Raw genomic sequence first — 18,578 nt, 5'->3', positions numbered from 1 at the left:
ACCATGCAAGGTCCTTGTGGTTTTGAGGTATTTGCAACTGTAGTGTTAGAATATTCTATCTGACAACCTGAAAAACTACCCCGAATCGCCTCTTGCAATTTGAGGAGAAATCTGCACTGTGGAGATGTTGCCGCTAGTTGGCTCTGTTGCGCATATTTGCTTTATTGTGCACATTTGCTTAGAGTCAACAGTTACTCCCGATGGTCATAAATATTTCCTCTGCTCTATTGAATAAAATTTTCTGTCTGCTACTTTCCCTTCCTCAGAGTTATGTGTTGGTGTACAATTTCTCGCTTGGTGGATATCCTCCAGTAAATAACCCAAATTGTCATAATTCATATCTGAACATTGTCCCTTTCCTATCGGTTGTTCCGGGTAGCAGATACAAATAAGGTCGGGCCAGAGGTAGACTTTGACACTGCTCTGGTCCAGTATCACGCAAGTAACCTCTACAAAACTTCAAGCGTTGCTGCACCTGAAGAAGTCGAGGCCACAAGAGCCTGATGCTTTGAGTAGGTAAGCCATCAGTCAGGACAAATTGGTAGGCGGGGAGACTTCTACTCGGTTCCGTCTTCAATCTGTCGTCTTTAGACATTTTCTTCGACACCGACGCACAGCACCAACTTTCACAATGCAGTTCGGAGTGGCAATAATAAAACGACGGGAGGCTGAGCACCATTCCCCCACGTTGCAGCGGGAGGCATTCCAGGCGGTGTGGAATGGAAGGCGGTTGTCCAGCTGACTGCCCGATTTCCTTCACTGTCTCGGCAGATTTGATGTGGAGATGCCGGCGTTGGACTGGGGTAAACACGGTAAGAGTTTTAACAACACCAGGTTAAAGTCCAACAGGTTTATTTGGTAGCAAATACCATTAGCTTTCGAAGCGCTGCTCCTTCGTCAGATGGAGTGGAAATCTGCTCTCAAACAGGGCACAGAGACACCTGTGCCCTGACTCTCTGTGCCCTGTTTGAGAGCAGATTTTCACTCCATCTGACAAAGGAGCAGCGCTCCCGAAAGCTAATGGTATTTGCTACGAAATAAACCCGTTGGACTTTAACCTAGTGTTATTAAAACTCTTACTCGGCAGATTTGAGACAGGAGAATCCAAGCCTGGTTGTTCGCAAGTGATTTAATCGCAGCTCTTAATACATCTGAACCTTGAAGCTAATCATTCAATCTCCACCAGGGGATAGCAATCAGCAGCAGGAACCCTTGCTGATCATCTTGGTTCTGAGGCCAATTATAGCACCCATTCTATCTTACCAGGTTAACATCAGTTAATTTAACATCGAGCAGAGAGAATCTGATTCCTCGCTGGATGAACTAAATGAACCTAACTGGGGAGCCTTCTTCTTTAGATTCCACATTAGATCTCAGTCACTGAGTGGTAGATAATCTAAGATGAGGTGTTACAGTTTGCCTCAATTGAGTGGGGAAATTCCCAGAGTTCCTTTTAATCATTACCCAGTGACCGAAACTGAAAAGGACACCATCAGATTAAATCAAGTTGTGAAGTATATGGTTAAAACGCTTGTTCACATTTAATAGCCATGCTAATGGCTCGCTGTGTGAATTTGCAAAGAGGGCTGCCACCCCTCATTTATCTCAGAACCCAGTAAGGAGCAAGGGTACCATTCAAGTGAGTTGAATTTTTTGAGTGTTATGGCTGCACTTATCCACACAAGGGCGAGTGAGCCACCACATTGATTCGAGTCCTGTGGATGACGACAAGCATTTTGAGGGGAGGGGAGGGGCGAGTCAGAAGAGGAGTCACATAAAAACAAAAAAATGCTGAATAAACTCAGGTCTGGCATTTTGGGGGCAAGCAAAGAGATGGATTTGGGCTTGCCTGGTCCCTCTACACATCGGCTTTGTAGCCTTAAGAATGGAGTAAAAAAAAATTAAAATCAAACTCCAGATCAGGTGCAGTGCTGTTTCTTGTCAGCTTGGATCTTGTTTGTCTCTCCTGTGGTGACCATGAATTGATTCAACTTGAATTTGGTTTTTGGAGCAAGCAAGGAGGTGGATTCCGGTCTGCCCGCTCCACTCTGCACATTGGCTTTGTAACTTTAAGAATGGAGCATCTGTGAAGAGAAACAGAATTAATATTTTGAGTTCAAGTGACCCTTCTACAGAACTGTCCTACAGAAAGGTCATTTGGACTTAAAACATTAACTCTTTTTCTCTTTCCATAGATATTGTCAGACCTGCTGTGTTTATCTAGCATTTTCTGTTTTTATTTCAGATTTCCAGCACCCACAATACTTCTTTTTAGAGGAGTCACATGTTGCAAAGTATCCCGTTACTGCACTGCTTTTGTAGTCATGTAGATCTGGCCGTACCCATTGAATTTCTGGTTAAGCTGACCATCAAGATTTTGGTAGTGGGGCTCTTGGTGATAGTGATGTCACAGAAAGTCAGGCTTCCTTTTATTTGGGATACATGTTTCAGAGAATGCTATGACACAGTTGAGAAAATTGGTTTGCTTCCTCTTCTGCACAGATGGTCAACATTTCTGAATCCACCCAGATTTTTGCCCCTCAGGGTCCCACAAGGTCTCTTGTGCACATTTTAACCCCCATTGTGCTGCAGATTCCAAGGAAATGGACCAAACACTTGTTTATGTAGAGGCTTTGTTTGCTTCACCTAAATGTCTTTTTTTAAAAACTATTCTGAAGATTTCACCTCCTTGCTAATAAGTATATAGTTTTGTAAGGGACTGGATATGCTGATTTCCTTTCCAGGTGACCACTGACATATTTTTGACAAAGTGTTGGCAAGGTATGGACAGCATCACTGCCAAGTACTAGCCTTGTCCCTATATCTGTACATGTGAGAACTCTTGCTGATTTTTCTTCATAACCTGGGAGCACTATTAGGCATTTGTTATGGCCCACCTAATGCCCTAGCTGTCCTCCGCTAACTCAGGTCAGACCAGCGATTGAACATGGAACTCTCTTGGTCTGTGTGACTTACTTGGATGGAGAGTTGGTGCAAACTCCTAACATATGTATATGAAGTAGGCCATTCAGCCCGTTCCGCCATTCAATAGGATCATGGCTGATTTATGTTTTGAATTTTACATTCCCATCTCTCCCAATAACCTTTATTCCCTTGCCTGCCCATTTGTCTCCGCCTTAAAAATGTTCAATTACCCAACAGCATGTTGGCCTTCATTACAAGAGGATTTGAGTCCAGGAGCAAGGATGTCTTACTATAGCCACACACAGCCTTGGCAAGACCACACCTGGAGCACTGTGTGCAATCTCAGCCTCCCCATCCAAGAAACAATATACCTGCCATAGAGGGAGAGCAGCAAAGATTCACCAGACTGATTCCCAGGATGGCATGATCATGATATGAGGAGAGATTGGGTCGAATGGGCTTGCATTCACTGGAATTTAGAAGAGTGAGAGGGGATCTCATGGAAACATATGCAAATATGAGCGGGCTGGACGTATGGAAGCAGCGATGTTGCTTCCTCTGGCTGGCAGTCAGAACAATGGCCTACCCCATACCCTCAGGATATGGGGTAGGCCATTTAGAACTAAGATGAGGAGAAACTCATTCATTCAGATGGGGAATTCTCTACCACATAACGCTTTGGAGGGCAAGTTACTGAATATATTTAAGAAGGAAATAGATATATTTCTAGACTCTTAAAGGTGTCAAGTGGTGTGGGGAGAGGTGTGGGAGTATGGTGTTAAGTTGAAGAAGCAGCCATGATCCTGTTGAATGGTGGAGCAGGCTGAAATGGTCCAAATGGCCCACTCCATTTTCTATGTTTCTATGACCCTACCTCCACTGCATTCTGAGACATTTTTGCCTCCATTTTAGTTTACCGAAGTGCAGTTATTCACTCGTTGAAATATTTTGATATTTTGATCAAATGTAGTCAGCTGCTTCTTTTTATTTTAAAAAGGAAGCAAAATGATTTGAAATTGATGATCATAGTGTGGATGGAGCTTTTGTTGCCTCTTGGTGTTCCATGCTGAAAATCACTGAAATGCTTCTGGTGAGAGTAAATAAAAGTGAAGGTTGAATGAACAAACTTGTGATTAGTCATCTCCCCAATATTACTGCATACAATATCTATAATTTATGCTCTTGCTTACAATAAGCCAGAGTGCTTGTTTCAGTTTCATAGAATCATAGAATTCCTACAGTGCAGAAGGAGGCCATTCAGCCCATCGAGTCAGCATTGACTCTCCAACACAGCATCCCACCCAATCCTTATTCTCATAGCCCTACATATTTATGCTGCTATTCCCCCGACACTAAGGAACAATTTAGCATGGCCAATCCACCTAACCTGCACATTTTTGATTTGATTTATTATTGTTACATGTATTAGTATACAGTGAAAAATATTGTTTCTTGCGTGCTGCAGACAAAGCATACCATTCATAGAGAAGAAAAGGAGAAAGTGGAGAATGTAGTGTTAGTTATAGCTAGGCTGTAGAGAAAGATCAACTTAATGCGAGGTCAGACTTTTAAAAGTCTGATAGCAGTGAAGAAGCTGTTTTTGAGTCGATTGGTACGTGTCTTCAGACTTTTGTATCTTTTCCCTGACGGAAGAAGGTGGAAGAGAGTATGTCTGGGGCATGTGGAGTCCTTAATTATGCTGGCTGTTTTTCCAAGGCAGCGGGAAGTGTAGACGAAGTCAATGGGTGGGAGACTGGTTTGACTGATGGACTGGGCTTCATAAGTTCATAAGGAGCACAATTAGGCCATTCGGCCCATCGAGTCTGCTCCGCCATTCGATCATGGCTGATATGCTCCTCATCCCTATTTTCCTGCCTTCTTCCCATAACCCTTCAACCCATTACCAATTAAAAGTCTGTCTAACTCTTCCTTAAATTTACTCACTGTCCCAGCATCCACCGCACTTTAGGGTAGTGAATTCCAGATTCACAAACCTTTGGGAGAAGTAGTTTCTCCTCAACTCTGTTTTTTCAAATTTGCTACCCCTTATCCTAAGACTGTGACCTCTTGTCCTAGAATGCCCCACAAGAGGACGCATCTATTCCACATCACCTTTATCCATACCTTTTATCATGTATACCTCAATTTGATCTCCCCTCATTCTTCTAAATTCCAGAGAGTATAGGCCTAAACTGTTCAATCTCTTTTCATACAGCAAACCCCTCATGTCTGGAATCAATCTAGTGAACCTCCTCTGAACTGCCTCCAATGCCAATACATCTTTTCTCAAATAAAGGAACCAAAACTGTGCACGACCCTTTGTAGTTTCTTGCGGTGTTGGACAGAGTAGGAACCATACCAAGCTGTGACACAACCAGAAAATATTTTCTGTGGTGCATCTGTAAACGTTGGTGAGATCTGTACTGGACAAGTCAAATTCCCTTAGTCTCTGAGAAAGTACAGGCGTTGCTGGGCTTTCTTAACGATAGTGTTGGCATGGAGGGACCAGGACAGGTTGTTGGTGATCTGGACACCTAAAAACATGAAGCTCTCGACCATTTTTACGTCGTCCCATTGATGTAGACAGGAGCATGTCTTCCACTACACTTCCTGAAGTTGATGACGATCTCCTTCGTTTTGTTGACATTGAGGGAGAGATTATTGTCATTGCACCAGTTCACCAGATTCTCTATCTTTTTCCTGTACAGTGTCTCGTCATTGTTTAAGATCTGACCCACAATGCTGGTGTCATTTGCAAACTTGAAAATCAAGTTGGAGGGGAATTTGGCCACATAGTCATAGGTGGATAAGGAGTATAGTATCTTTGAACTGTGGGAGGAAACCAGAGTACCTGGAGGAAACCCATACCGACACGGGAAGAACATGCAAACTCCAGTCACCCAAGACTGGAATTGAGCCCAGGCTCCTGGCACTGTGAGGCAGCAGTGTTAACCACTGTGTCACCGTGCTGGCCAGTTTGTTTAATTTTATTGGCAAATAATCACAAGTACGTGCTTAAATTTATAGAATCATAGAATCCTACTGTGCAGAATTGGATGACAATATCTTATTTGAATAGGATCTTAAGACCATAAGACCATAAGACATAGGAGCGGAAGTAAGGCCATTCGGCCCATCGAGTCCACTCCACCATTCAATCATGGTTGATTTCAACTCCATTTACCCGCTCTCTCCCCATAGCCCTTAATTCCTCTTGCAGTATTAATGAGTATTTTGATAAGTTCCTTAAAGCTCTTGATACAATCATTCAGCTCTTCCTAGAACAGTTGCTACTGTTACTCTCATGGTTCAGGGGTAACTTCTTACTGCTTGTTCCAGAAGTCAAAAGTTTTTCTGTTGTTCAATGTGGCTTAATGCCACATTTGGGCATCTCAAGTCTGTGCGAAGGTGTTGCCTTTTCCACTGCAGTACTGCATTCCTTAAACTTTAAAGAAAAGTTTGTTTTATCGTTTTGTCAAGGACAATGTTTTTGTAAATTCTTGGTTTTGTTAATTGCATCATTGGCTGTTCTTTTGATTCGCTTGTTACCTGCAAATTGATAGAATTAGCAATTACTTCTCAACTTGCCTTAGTTCCTTTGTTCGAATGTATCAGATTACGAGTGCTACATTTTAGCATGTTCATTGAAGAGAGGCTGTGGAGTACACATTAGCTCCCTACACTGGGTACTTTTTGGGGTGGGCTAACAATTTTTATGGCCACCTAAACAAGTTGATTTGCAGTTCTAAAGCAGATTTACATACTTTGATTTAATATACGGGTTTGGGCTTACATAGAAACATAGAAAAACTACAGCACAATACAGGCCCTTCAGCCCACAAAGTTGTGCCAAACATGTCCCTACCTTAGCGATTACTAGGCTTACCTATAACCCTCTATGTTACTAAGTTCCATGTACTTATCTAAAAGTCTCTTAAAAGGCCCTATCGAATCCGCCTCCACCACCGTTGCTGGCAGCCCCATTCCATGCACCCACCACCCTCTGAGTGAAAAACTTACCCCGACATCTCCTCTGTACCTACTCCCCAGCACCTTAAACCTGTGTCCTCTTGTGGCAACCATTTCAGCCCTAGGGAAAAGCCTCTGACTGTCCACTCGATCAATACCTCTCAACATCTTGTACACCTCTATCAGGTCACCCCTCATCCTTCGTCTTTCCAAGGAGAAAAGGCCGAGCTCACTCAACCTATCCTCATAAAGCATGCTCCCCAACCCAGGCAGCATCCTTGTAAATCTCCTCTGCACCCTTTCTATGGCTTCCACATCCTTCCTGTAATGAGGCGACCAGAACTGAGCACAGTACTCCAAGTGGGGTCTGACCAGGGTCCTATATAGCTGCAACATTATCTCATGACTCCTAAACTCAATTCCTCGATTGATGAAGGCCAGTACACCATACGCCTTCTTAACCACAGCCTCAACCTGCACAGCTGCTTTGAGCGTCCTATGAACTCGGACCCCAAGATCCTTTTGATCTTCCATACTGCCAAGAGTCCTACCATTAATATTATATTCCGCCATCCTATTTGACCTGCCAAAATGAACCACCTAACACTTATCTGGGTTGAACTCCATCTGCCACTTCTCCGCCCAGTCTTGCATCCTATCAATGTCTCGCTGCAACTTCTGACATCCCTCCACACTATCCACAACACCTCCAACCTTTGTGTCATCAGAAAACTTACCAACCCATCCCTCCACTTCCTCATCCAGGTCATTTATAAAAATCACAAAGAGTAAGGGTCCCAGAACAGATCCCTGGGGCACTCCACTGGTGACCGACCTCCATGCAGAATATGACCCATCGATAACCACTCTTTGCCTTCTGTGGGCAAGCCAGCTCTGGATCCACAAAGCAATGTCCCCTTGGATCCCATGCCCCCTCACTTTCTCAATAAACCTTACATGGGGCACCTTATCAAATGCCTTGCTGAAGTCCATATATACTACATCTACTGCTCTTCCTTCATCAATGTGTTTAGTCACAGCCTCAAAAAATTCAATCAGGCTCGTAAGGCATGATCTGCCTTTGACAAAGCGATGCTGACTATTCTTAATCATATTATACCTCTCCAAATGTTCATAAATCCTGCCTCTCAGGATCTTCTCCATCAACTTACCAACCACTGAGGTTAGACTCACTGGTCTATAATTTCCAGGGCTATCTCTACTCCCTTTCTTGAATAAAGGAACAACATCCGCAATCCTCCAATCCTCCGGAACCTCTCCCGTCTCCATTGATGATGCAAAGATCATCGCCAGAGGCTCAGCAATCTCCTCCTTCGCCTCCCACAGTAGCCTGGGGTACATCTCATCCGGTCCCGGCGACTTATCTAACTTGATGCTTTTCAAAAGCTCCAACACATCCTCTTTCTTAATATCTACATGCTCAAGTTTTTCAGTCCGCTGCAAGTCTGCACTACAACCACCAAGATCCTTTTCCATAGTGAATACTGAAGTAAAGTATTCATTAAGTACCTCTGCTATTTCTTCCGGTTCCATACAAACTTTCCCACCGTCACACTTGATAGGTCCTATTCTTTCACGTCTTATCCTCTTGCTCTTCACATACTTGTAGAATGCCTTGGGGTTTTCCTTAATCCTGCCTGCCAAGGCCTTCTTATGACCCCTTCTGGCTCTCCTAATTTCCTTCTTAAGATCCTTCCTATTAGCCGTATACTCTTCTAGATCTCTAACGTTACCTAGCTCCCTGAAACGTTTGTAAGCTTTTCTTTTCTTCTTGACTAGATTCATTACAGCCTTTGTATACCACAGTTCTTGTAACCTACCATAACTTCCCTGTCTCATTGGAACGTTGCTATGCAGAACTCCAGACAAATATTCCCTGAAACTTTGCCACATTTCTTCCGTACATTTCCCTGAGAAAACCTCTTTCCAATTTAAGCCTCTAATTTCCTGACTGATAGCCTCATAATTCCGTTTACTCCAATTAAACACTTTTCTAACTTGTCTGATCCTATCTCTCTCCAATGCTATTGTAAAGGAGATAGAATTATGATCACTATCTCCAAAATGCTCTCCCACTGAGAGATCTGACACCTGACCAGGTTCATTTCCCAATACCAAATCAAGTACAGCCTCTCCTCTTGTAGGCTTAGCTACATACTGTGTCAAAAAACCCTCCTGAACACACCTAACAAACTCCGCCCCATCTACACCCCTTACTCTCGGGAGATTCCAATCAATATTTGGGAAATTAAAATCTCCCATCACGACAATTCTGTTATTATTACACCTTTCCAGGATCTGTTTCCCTATCTGCTCCTCAACATCCCTGTTACTATTGGGCGGCCTATAGAAAACACCCAGTAAAGTTATTGACCCCTTCCTGTTCCTAACCTCCACCCACAGAGACAACCCCTCCATGGTGTCCATCTTTTCTGCAGCCGTGACACTATCTCTGATCAACAGTGCCACTCCCTGACCTCTTTTGCCTCCCTCCCTGTCCCTTCTGAAACATCTGAAACCCGGCACTTGAAGTAACCAGTCCTGTCCCTGAGTCATCCAAGTGTCTGTAATGGCCACCACATCATATTTCCAAGTAGTGATCCACGCTCTAAGCTCATCCACTTTGTTCACAACACTCCTTGCGTTAAAATAGACACATCTCAAACCTTCGGTCTGAGTGCTCCCCTTCTCTATCACCTGCCTATCCTCCCTCTCACACTGTCGGCAAACTTTCTCTATTTGTGAGCTAACCTCCTCTCTCCCAGTCACTTCAATTTGATTCCCACCCCCCAACCATACTAGTTTAAACTCTTCCCCAGTAGGCTTAGCAAACCTTCCCGCCAGGATATTGGTCCCCCTGGGACTTGATAAATATATATATTAAACACAGATGAGTGTTATATAACTTGCACTGGACTGTAACTATGAAATACTTCAGCTAAGATCAAGATTACTTTATGGTCTTTGAATTTCACACCAGGTTTGCAATCTTGACCATGACATTGGGGACAAATGCAAAGTGAATGCCAGATGGTTCACCACAAGGAAATAAACATTAGAGGGGGAGGTGCTCCAGGAAATCAGTGAAGCTTTGGGTACAAGCCACCTGCCCACACTCTTAATTGAAGGGTTTAGGGTGGGTAGCAATTACACAGATGCCTAATATTATAGAATTTCACTGTTTGAAAAATATTCTTTATTTACCTCCTATTAAATGCTTATTCTGTTTGTATTTAGACTGTACTGCAGCAGCCATGCCTCGTTGTGTGGAGGTGCTTATAATTGGGGCTGGGAACCGGGGACAAACTTATGCATCTTTCTCAAAGGAATTTCCAGAGCGAATGAAGGTAGGTCTTGGGAATCTTTAAATGTCTGTCTGCTGTGGTTTCTTCTCTGTTTTAGTTTCCTCCCTCATTTAAGCAATATGGGACAAAATTTTAAGCAACTGTCTCATAAATCTTTGCTTGTCCTAGCAAACTGACCTGTCTGCACAGACAATGACTATAACCACGAGTTAAAATTTGTTATGGCCCAATTGCAGGGACATGACCAAAGGTACATCCAACTGGAAGGTCCAATGCCTGACCCAAATTGGGCCTCGGGTCTCATTTCACTAATTTAGATGAACTGTTGCCCAAAGACAGGTTGCCTGTTACCAGCCTTCCAATTTTTGGACACCTGTCTCACTAACAATGCACCACATGTTAGTCGGCTATGTAAATTCTACAGATGGAGGAGTGGTGTGAGGCCAATGGGAGGGCCCATTTTTGAATATTTATCCATTAACCTAAAAAGTTTCAATATTATGTCTCCCGAGTCTCTTTTCTAAACTAGGCAATACCAGGCTCTTCAACCTCCCTTCATACCTTGGATGGCTTAACTAGGTGGCAATTTGGCTGCTTAGTACTGCTTCCGATAGCCCAGGTGCACTGAGACCAGTTTTAATGCCACATTTGTTGCCTCAACCAAGATTAGCTAATTCAACACATCATATAGCGCATTTACCCACTAAGTCATCAAATGAATAAGCACCGTAAATTGATATAGTTATATACTAGTAAATTGAATCTGCAAACAACTCCAATGCATTTGATCCTTTAAAATATTGAAAAATATTGTCCTTTGCATCATCGAATACTTTGTAATGCATATATGTCATCTATAAAATTAATTGCTATAAATCTTTAATGATCAATTTACTGTATTTCTGCCTCGCTCTATTTCTTTTTTTATCATTAGATGGTCTGTGGGCTCTCAAACCTGTATAAAAACCTACAAATTTTAATCATACAGAAAAATATATGGAATTATATATTTAATATATTTGCAAGATTTAGAGGGTGAAATTGGTCTCAGAAGGTAGCCCAGAATGAATGGGAATGAATCACCAACTCCTTTCACAGTCCTGTTAACTTCAATGGAAAATAATTTTAGGCAAGGTGCATAACTGTCTGCTGATTCACTATCAACATCAACAACTTGTATTTGCGAAGCACAATTAACATAACAGTGCTTCAGGAGCATTATAAAGCAAAATTTGATGTGGAGAATTTGGACAGATGGCCAAAAGTTTGGTAGAAACCAGCGCTCGGGACCTGCGTTCAATCCCAGCCTCGGGTCACTGTCTGTGTGGAGTTTGCACGTTCTCCCTGTGTCTGTGTGGGTTTCCTCCGCGTGCTCCGGTTTCCTCCCACAGTCCAAAGATGTGCAGGTTAGGTTGATTGGCCGTACTAAATTAACCCTAGTGTCAGGGGGATTAGCAGGGTAAATATGAGGGGTTATGGGAATAGGGCCTGGATGCGATTGTGGTCGGTGCAGACTCGATGGGTCAAATGGACTCCTTCTGCACTGTAGGGATTCTGTGAAAAGAGGTAGATTTTAAGCAGTGTCAAAGAAAGAGAAGCAAAGAGGGAATTCCAGAGCTTAGGACTTTGACAGCGAATATATGGCCACTAAAAGTGCAACTTTTAGAATTGGGCTTGCTAAAGAGGCCAAAATTAGATGAGCATATGTTTTGAAGTGTTGTGGGGCTAAGGGAGATTTCAGAGAGAGGGTGGGGCAGGGCCATGGAGGAATTTGAAGACGAGAATCTTAAAATTGTTGTGTTGTTTAACCAGGAGCTAGTGTTGGACAACAAATATGGGTGATGGGACAACAGGACATGGTGCACATTAGCACATGGGCAGTAGAGTTTTGGATGATCTCAGGTTTACAAAGGGAAGAACGTAGCAGACTGGCCAGGATTGCATTGAAATGATGATATCTCAAGTGAAAAATGGCATATACCAGGGTTTCAGCAAGTCACTGATGCAGGGATTAAGTCTGGCAATGTAATGAAGGTAGAAGGTCTTAGTGATATGAATTCAGGGTCAGATATGATACTGAGGTTGTGAATAGTTTGGCGCACAGTGGAGGGTTTGAGAGAGTTTCCATGTGGAAACTAACACTATTATCAGATGATGTTGCTGAGGGGGGTGGGGGGGGGGTGGGCGGCAGGTAAATGAGATATTGGAAGTGCCATGGATAGATCCTTTGGAGTCACCAGAGAGAATAGTAGAGGAACAGGAAGAAAAGTCATTGCGGGTGATTCTCTGGCTCAGATCAAACAATGGACCCACCTAATTGTGGTGTGAAGTTTGCATTGTCCCCATCCTGCTCACTGCCTGACCAATTTCATCTCCCAAATTATTTTAATCCCCCTGTCATCACTATGCCTTCTGTGCTCAATGTTCTCAGATGGGACATGCTAAAATCTGGCCTAGCTTTGTGGATGTGATTAAGCTCTGTCCTAGACCATAAGACATAGGAGCAGAATTAGGCCACTTAGCCTATCGAGTCTGCTCCGCCATTCAATCATGGCTGATATTTTTCTCATCCCCATTCTCCTGACTTTTCTCCATAACCCCTGATCCCCTTATTAATCAAGAACCTATCTATCTCTGTCTTAAAGACACTCAATGACTTGGCCTCAACAACCTTCTGCAGCAAAGAGTTCCACAGATTTGCCACTTTCTGGCTGAAGAAATTCCTCCTTATCTCTGTTTTAAAGGATTGTCCCTCTAGCCTGAGGTTGTGCCTTCTGGTTCTAGTTTTTCCTACTAGTGGAAACATCCTCTCCACATCCACTCTATCCAGGCCTCGCAGTATCCTGTAAGTTTCAATAAGATTCCCCCCTCATCCTTCTAAACTCCAACAAGTACAGACCCAGAGTCCTCAACTGTTCCTCATATGACAAGCTCTTCATTCCAGGGATCATTCTTGTGAACCCCCTCTGGACCCTTTCCAAGGCCAGCACATTCTTCCTTAGATATGGGGTCCAAAACTGCTCACAATACTCCAAATGGGATCTGACCAGCCTCAGAAGTACATCCCTGCTCTTATATTCTAGCCCTCTCGACATGAATGCTAACATTGTATTTGCCTTCCTAACTGCTGACTGAACCTGCACGTTAACCTTAAGAGAATCTTGAACAAGGACTCCCAAGTCCCTTTATGCTTCTGATTTCCTAAGCATTTCCCCATTTAGAAAATAGTCTATGCCTCCATTCCTCCTTCCAAAGTGCATAACCTTTTCCATATTGTATTCCATCTGCCACTTCTTCGCTCACTTTCCTAGCCTGTCCAAGTCCTTCTGCAGCCCCCACCCCCCACTTCCTCAATGCTACCTGTCCCTTTACATATCTTTGTATCATCTGCAAACTTAGCAACAGTGCCTTCAGTTCCTCCTTCCAAAGCGTATGTTGTGAGAAGTTGTGGTTCCAGCACCGACCCTGGTCTTGGTTTGGTCAGTAGAAGATGCTTTTTCTGCCTTTTCCTATTTCTCCTTTCTCCCTTTATAAATTGCCATCTTCAAGTCCAGTTTCTTTGCTTAGTAACAGGCTGAGATTGATATTGTCCTAATCCAAGTGTGAATTCTCATAGAGGTGGGCATTCAATCTGAGTTACCCAGTTGGTCTATTGGCACAATGAATACATTTCCTGCTCCAGAAGGTCACAATAAACTGTTATTTTAAATAATGCATTAACAAAGGCAGTACTATGAAACATGTAAAACAAGCTTATGGACTGTATTACAGTCTGCTTGTGTTAAAGAATATAAAGTTCTGTCTGAGTCTTTCTGAAACTAATGTAACTTTTTTTCATTAAATAAAAGAAGCTAATCTGTAATTAAAATTTGGGAATTTACTGTTCAATTTTGCTCCATTCAGTCAAACAATGTTACAACAAAATGGCCTTGAAATTAGACAGTGAATGATAGAACATGACTGCTTAACACTTTAGAACACTTTTACTTAGCATTTTAAGATTCCGGAGCAAGACATTTTATATCAATGATAATAGTAATTCAAGCAAAATGTTGTAGTACCTCACACCACAATTTCAAGACCTATGCTTTTGCATAGGCGATCATTGTATTTACAGACAATTCATTGACAGCATGTTTAAAAAAAGGCACTTCGCTATGTGCTGTTTATTTAGTTGTTGCTTGGAGTATTGATAAGTGTTGGTTGCCTGTTAATTGTAATATACAACATCCTGTTCTGTTAAATATTCTATTGTCCAGGTAAACAAGTAACATGCAATGAGTGTAATTGTGATGAAACTTGAATTATTCAGAAACTCCTGAGTGTAACTAATGAAGTGTGAATAATTCAGAGATTACTGAGTTTAATTGTTTTGTGTGATGCAGGAATGTTTCAACCACAGACAATGGGGAGAATTTTAACCCCTTTTGCCTGGTATAAATCGGCATATAGACGGTTAAACTACCCAATCTTTCAAATTTTCAGACAATAGTGCACAAATGCCTACTTCTCATCTATACAAATGCCTGCTTCTCATCTGTACCAATAGTGTTAAAATCATGGGAGGAATTTTTCCCAAACATTTCTCAGTGTCATAACAGCAAATAAATGGGGTGAACCGCGCCAGTCTCTCAGGCGCACCTCCCCTGCCGCGAGCCCCTCTCACGATCCATCCCTGCATCCCCCCCCGTAGAGCCCCACGCCATCATTGCCCCCACCCAGACCCCACTCCCCTGACACACCAGTGGTGTCTGGTGGGCACTGCCCAGCCATGCCCCTGACCAGGTCATCAAATTTTCACAAATTATTTAAACATCTTTTTAACTTCTGAAAAACAGTCCTACAGTTTTTAATGGCTCTGATTTATAATTAGAAAATAAATATTTCTCATCCTTATTGTTTTTGTGGAAGAAATGAAGATGTGTTTAATCTCATTAGTATAACAACTAGTCGCCATCCAAGCACATATTGTTAGTGCAAAGCAGTGTCACTTTGCATCGATGCTACAGTTATCAGGGCTAATTCTCAATTGTGCATTCCTGCAGGAGAATCATCGGTCCACAGTGTCTTAATTTTCCATACTTTTAAATTAATGGATGTCCGAGCACTTTTGATTTCTTAACCAGTATCACCTATCAGTGCCAGGAATGTCCAATTGAGAAATCACTCGCAACAGGAACACTTAATTCGAGAATATGTCCTCTTGTGTAAATCCAGTTTAAATCCAAATCAGGGCTCAATGTGACATTGGAGTGAAGTGGAATTCTCTGGATGAAGTTGTTAACTCACCATTTACATTACGCAGAAAACTGCTCCTCACTGATGTAAAACTTATAAATACATGCCATGAGATACTCTGCAGTCTTTTATTGAATACACTTTTTGTCAGCACCAGAGCACTCTTGCTCATTTGAAAAAAACAATTAAAATCAATGAGCTGGGTCACTTCTGGCACTGGATTCTGTTGCCAGCCTTTTCCTGGCAGCTTCAGCACTGGGTATTACATCATATTTCCAACTAAAATCAGGTGGGAGTCAGAATGACATCATTGGACCTCTACATTTTATTGTTAGCAGGGTCCTTGCCTGCTTGTTGTAGTCAGCCAGTTAATTGAAGTTAAATTTGGTCCTGGGCATCAGTGAGTCTGTAGCCCCAGACCACTATTTTAAACCCCTTGCCGATCCTGTTTCCACTGGGCAGGTAGTTTTAAAATTGGGGTTACAATGTTGAACTCCCACTAAATACACCCAATTGAAGTACCAGAGTTTGATCTGGACTTGTGGAAGCATGAGGGGAAGAAACACATCAAGAATGGTGGGAAGCCCCTGTATAAAGCTGAACTTCCTCTATAATTTAAACTGAGTCAAACTGTAAGTTTTCTTGATTGCATTTCACTAAAAAAGGTCTTTGTCTTGCAGTATTTCCTGTTGTCTCTCTGCTAAAGTCTCCTCCTACTTCAGACATTATGGAAATCCCCTGCTGGTGATAATACTTTCTAAATGTTTCACATCCCTTTTGTCAAAATGATATTCTAAAAGTATCATTTACCAAAAATCGCACTAGTTCTTGAGAGTTTTCATCTTAAAAGACTTTCAATTACAGTATTAACTTTTTAAATAAAAATTAATCATAAGTATGAATTACCTATTGCTCATGAAAGCAAGGACACATAGTCAGCCTGTAACTAATTCCACCTGGTGTGCTGCTGGGAAGGGGAGTAATTTGTTTTGTAGGCTTTCTCTTCAATGTAACTCTAAACATAGTTTATTCCTCAATCTGCGCTGAGTTTATTGAATTCAGGTGGTGTAGCAGTTGGGCGTGCTACAATTTGCCTGGATTAAGTAGGGTAAAAAGCCAAAACAAAAACAGCCAGCCAGGCTTCCAGTTTCTGATTAGCATTTATCAACGCCTGCTGGGAAGTGAGTACATATCAGGTCATGTGAGTACAGGAGAGGACAGCTGTGGTTACCCTCTCCACAGTGCATTTGCCTGTCAACACCTACAGTCTGAGTTCACACATCATAACTAATTGGATGGGGTTCAGGATAATAAGTGGCTAGCTCCAATGGAACAATAACCCAATAGGATTCATATCTTCACATGAGGGGGGTGATTAATGAGAAAATTGGCAAAAAGAGGGATGGATTGGAGGTTGAGCATGGGAAAATGATGGGGAAAAGATAGGAGGCCTGGTGTCTGGAGCAGTGGAGATTAGTGGGGATATGTGTCGGAGAGGGCCATGGTCAAGAGCAGTTGTGATTGGAATGGCAATTGGGAGCAATGGTGATTAATGGTGAGGGGGATGTCAGGAATGACTGCAGTCAAGGTGGAGGGAATCTGGAGAAGTGGTCATCAGGGCTGATAACGATTGTGGGCAGTGAAGCGATGACAATTGGCAGGAAGGGTGGAGTCATAAGCGGCAATTGGCAGGAAAAGGGATCAGGAGAAATAGTGATAGTAGGAAGAGGGGTGTTGGGAGCAACAGCAACAGCAATAGGTTGGGAGCAGGAGCCGGAACAATGCTGATCAATATTGGGGGACATGTTTGAGTGCAGTGATAGCTTTCTTTAAACATGTGGTCAGGAAGAGCAATCTTCTCTTTCAGCCTCCATATTCAGGTAAGTAAATTTGAAAACTTTATCTTGTAACTTGTGAACAGGCATCAGCTGCCTCAAAACAAACATGGGGATTTCATACAGACATTAGACCCCTTACTTATATTTGTAAAAAGTTTAAAGTCTGTGTCAGAAGAATTTCCTGTGTTTTCCCCCCACCAGAATGGCTTGTGGTGCACTTTTAATTTGAAATGTGTGCATTATTCCCATCCACCATATTGGGGAGTTAGTAGGACATTTAACAGCCTAAGTATATAGACCACTGATGCTTGGGTGAGGTGGAAGTGCAAGTTTGAAAGCATCAAAGATTTTAGTACTGTGGTGCTTCTTGCACTGAACCAGCAATCTGTTGAGTTTAAATTCCAAAGAGAAATTATGAAACTGTATCTGATAAATTTAGGAGGTTGTGGACTCATACTGGGGGAAAAAATGACCATATAAAATGCTGAAAAAAACTTCCATAGAGTTGTAGAAAAAATTGCCAACACCTTCACATGGTCATCAGACCTTGCAAATATTACCCATATCCATAGAACAATTAACATAATATACAGGTTTTCCTCTACGCTGCTGTGATCCTGGGAAGTATGGAGGAACGGTCTTTCCGATAGGCAGTTCTTATGCACCTGGAAATTCGACAGGACAGAGCAGCATTGATGGAAGTTGAGGAGCTTCCTCTGCGTAGTTTGACATGTGTCCTTGAGGAAGGGGAGAAAATCGTGAAAATTGAAACTCCCAATTTAAATCTTTAAAAATAACGTGTAACATTTTTATTTTAAGTTTTATCTTGGGTAGCAGATTGTTTCTGCTAATTACTTCCTTCCATTAAAGTCTGTTTCTTTCCCCCCAAAAACTAGATCTCTTCTAAAAGCAGAGGAAGAGTAGGCTGCTACACCCTGTATGGTGATTGATAGTGAAACTATTAGAAACATACATCTTAACACGTTTTAGCAAGGTTAGTGCAGTCAAGCAAACAACTATTGTAGTAACTATACTCGCAGTTAATTGGTAAGCAAAGCAATATGGATGGTATGGAGACAGCAAGGAAGGGAATTCACTCCAGGAAAAGATTTTCATGTTGGCATTTCTGGCACATTGCCGGAGATATACATCAGGAAATTGTGTTCCCCGCCCAGGACTTGCGTTAAAATTAATAGACAGAAAATTACAGATTAGGGATGCACACTTTCCTGATATACCCAGTGTCACCGTGGAATGCTCCAGTGGAAAATTTCTCTTTCGC

At 42.3% G+C, this 18,578-nt stretch overlaps 1 protein-coding gene across 1 annotated transcript in view; it reads left to right on the top strand.

Moving 5' to 3' along the window:
* The first annotated feature begins 223 nt into the window (after positions 1–223).
* The window catches only part of LOC144509884 (alpha-N-acetylgalactosaminidase), a 209,548-nt gene continuing 191,193 nt past the window's right edge, over positions 224–18,578 (top strand). Inside the window, exons 1-2 of the mRNA XM_078238828.1 lie at positions 224–516; positions 10,153–10,262. Of these exons, the coding sequence (XP_078094954.1) occupies positions 10,170–10,262 (93 nt within the window). The 5' untranslated portion in view covers positions 224–516; positions 10,153–10,169. The remainder of the gene's footprint in view (positions 517–10,152; positions 10,263–18,578) is intronic.

Source organism: Mustelus asterias, chromosome 22 (assembly GCF_964213995.1).
Source record: "Mustelus asterias chromosome 22, sMusAst1.hap1.1, whole genome shotgun sequence".
In the NCBI taxonomy this organism is placed as follows: domain Eukaryota; kingdom Metazoa; phylum Chordata; class Chondrichthyes; order Carcharhiniformes; family Triakidae; genus Mustelus; species Mustelus asterias.
The sequence above is the reverse complement of the archived record's forward strand: the minus strand, read 5'-3'. Positions and strand labels throughout refer to the sequence as shown.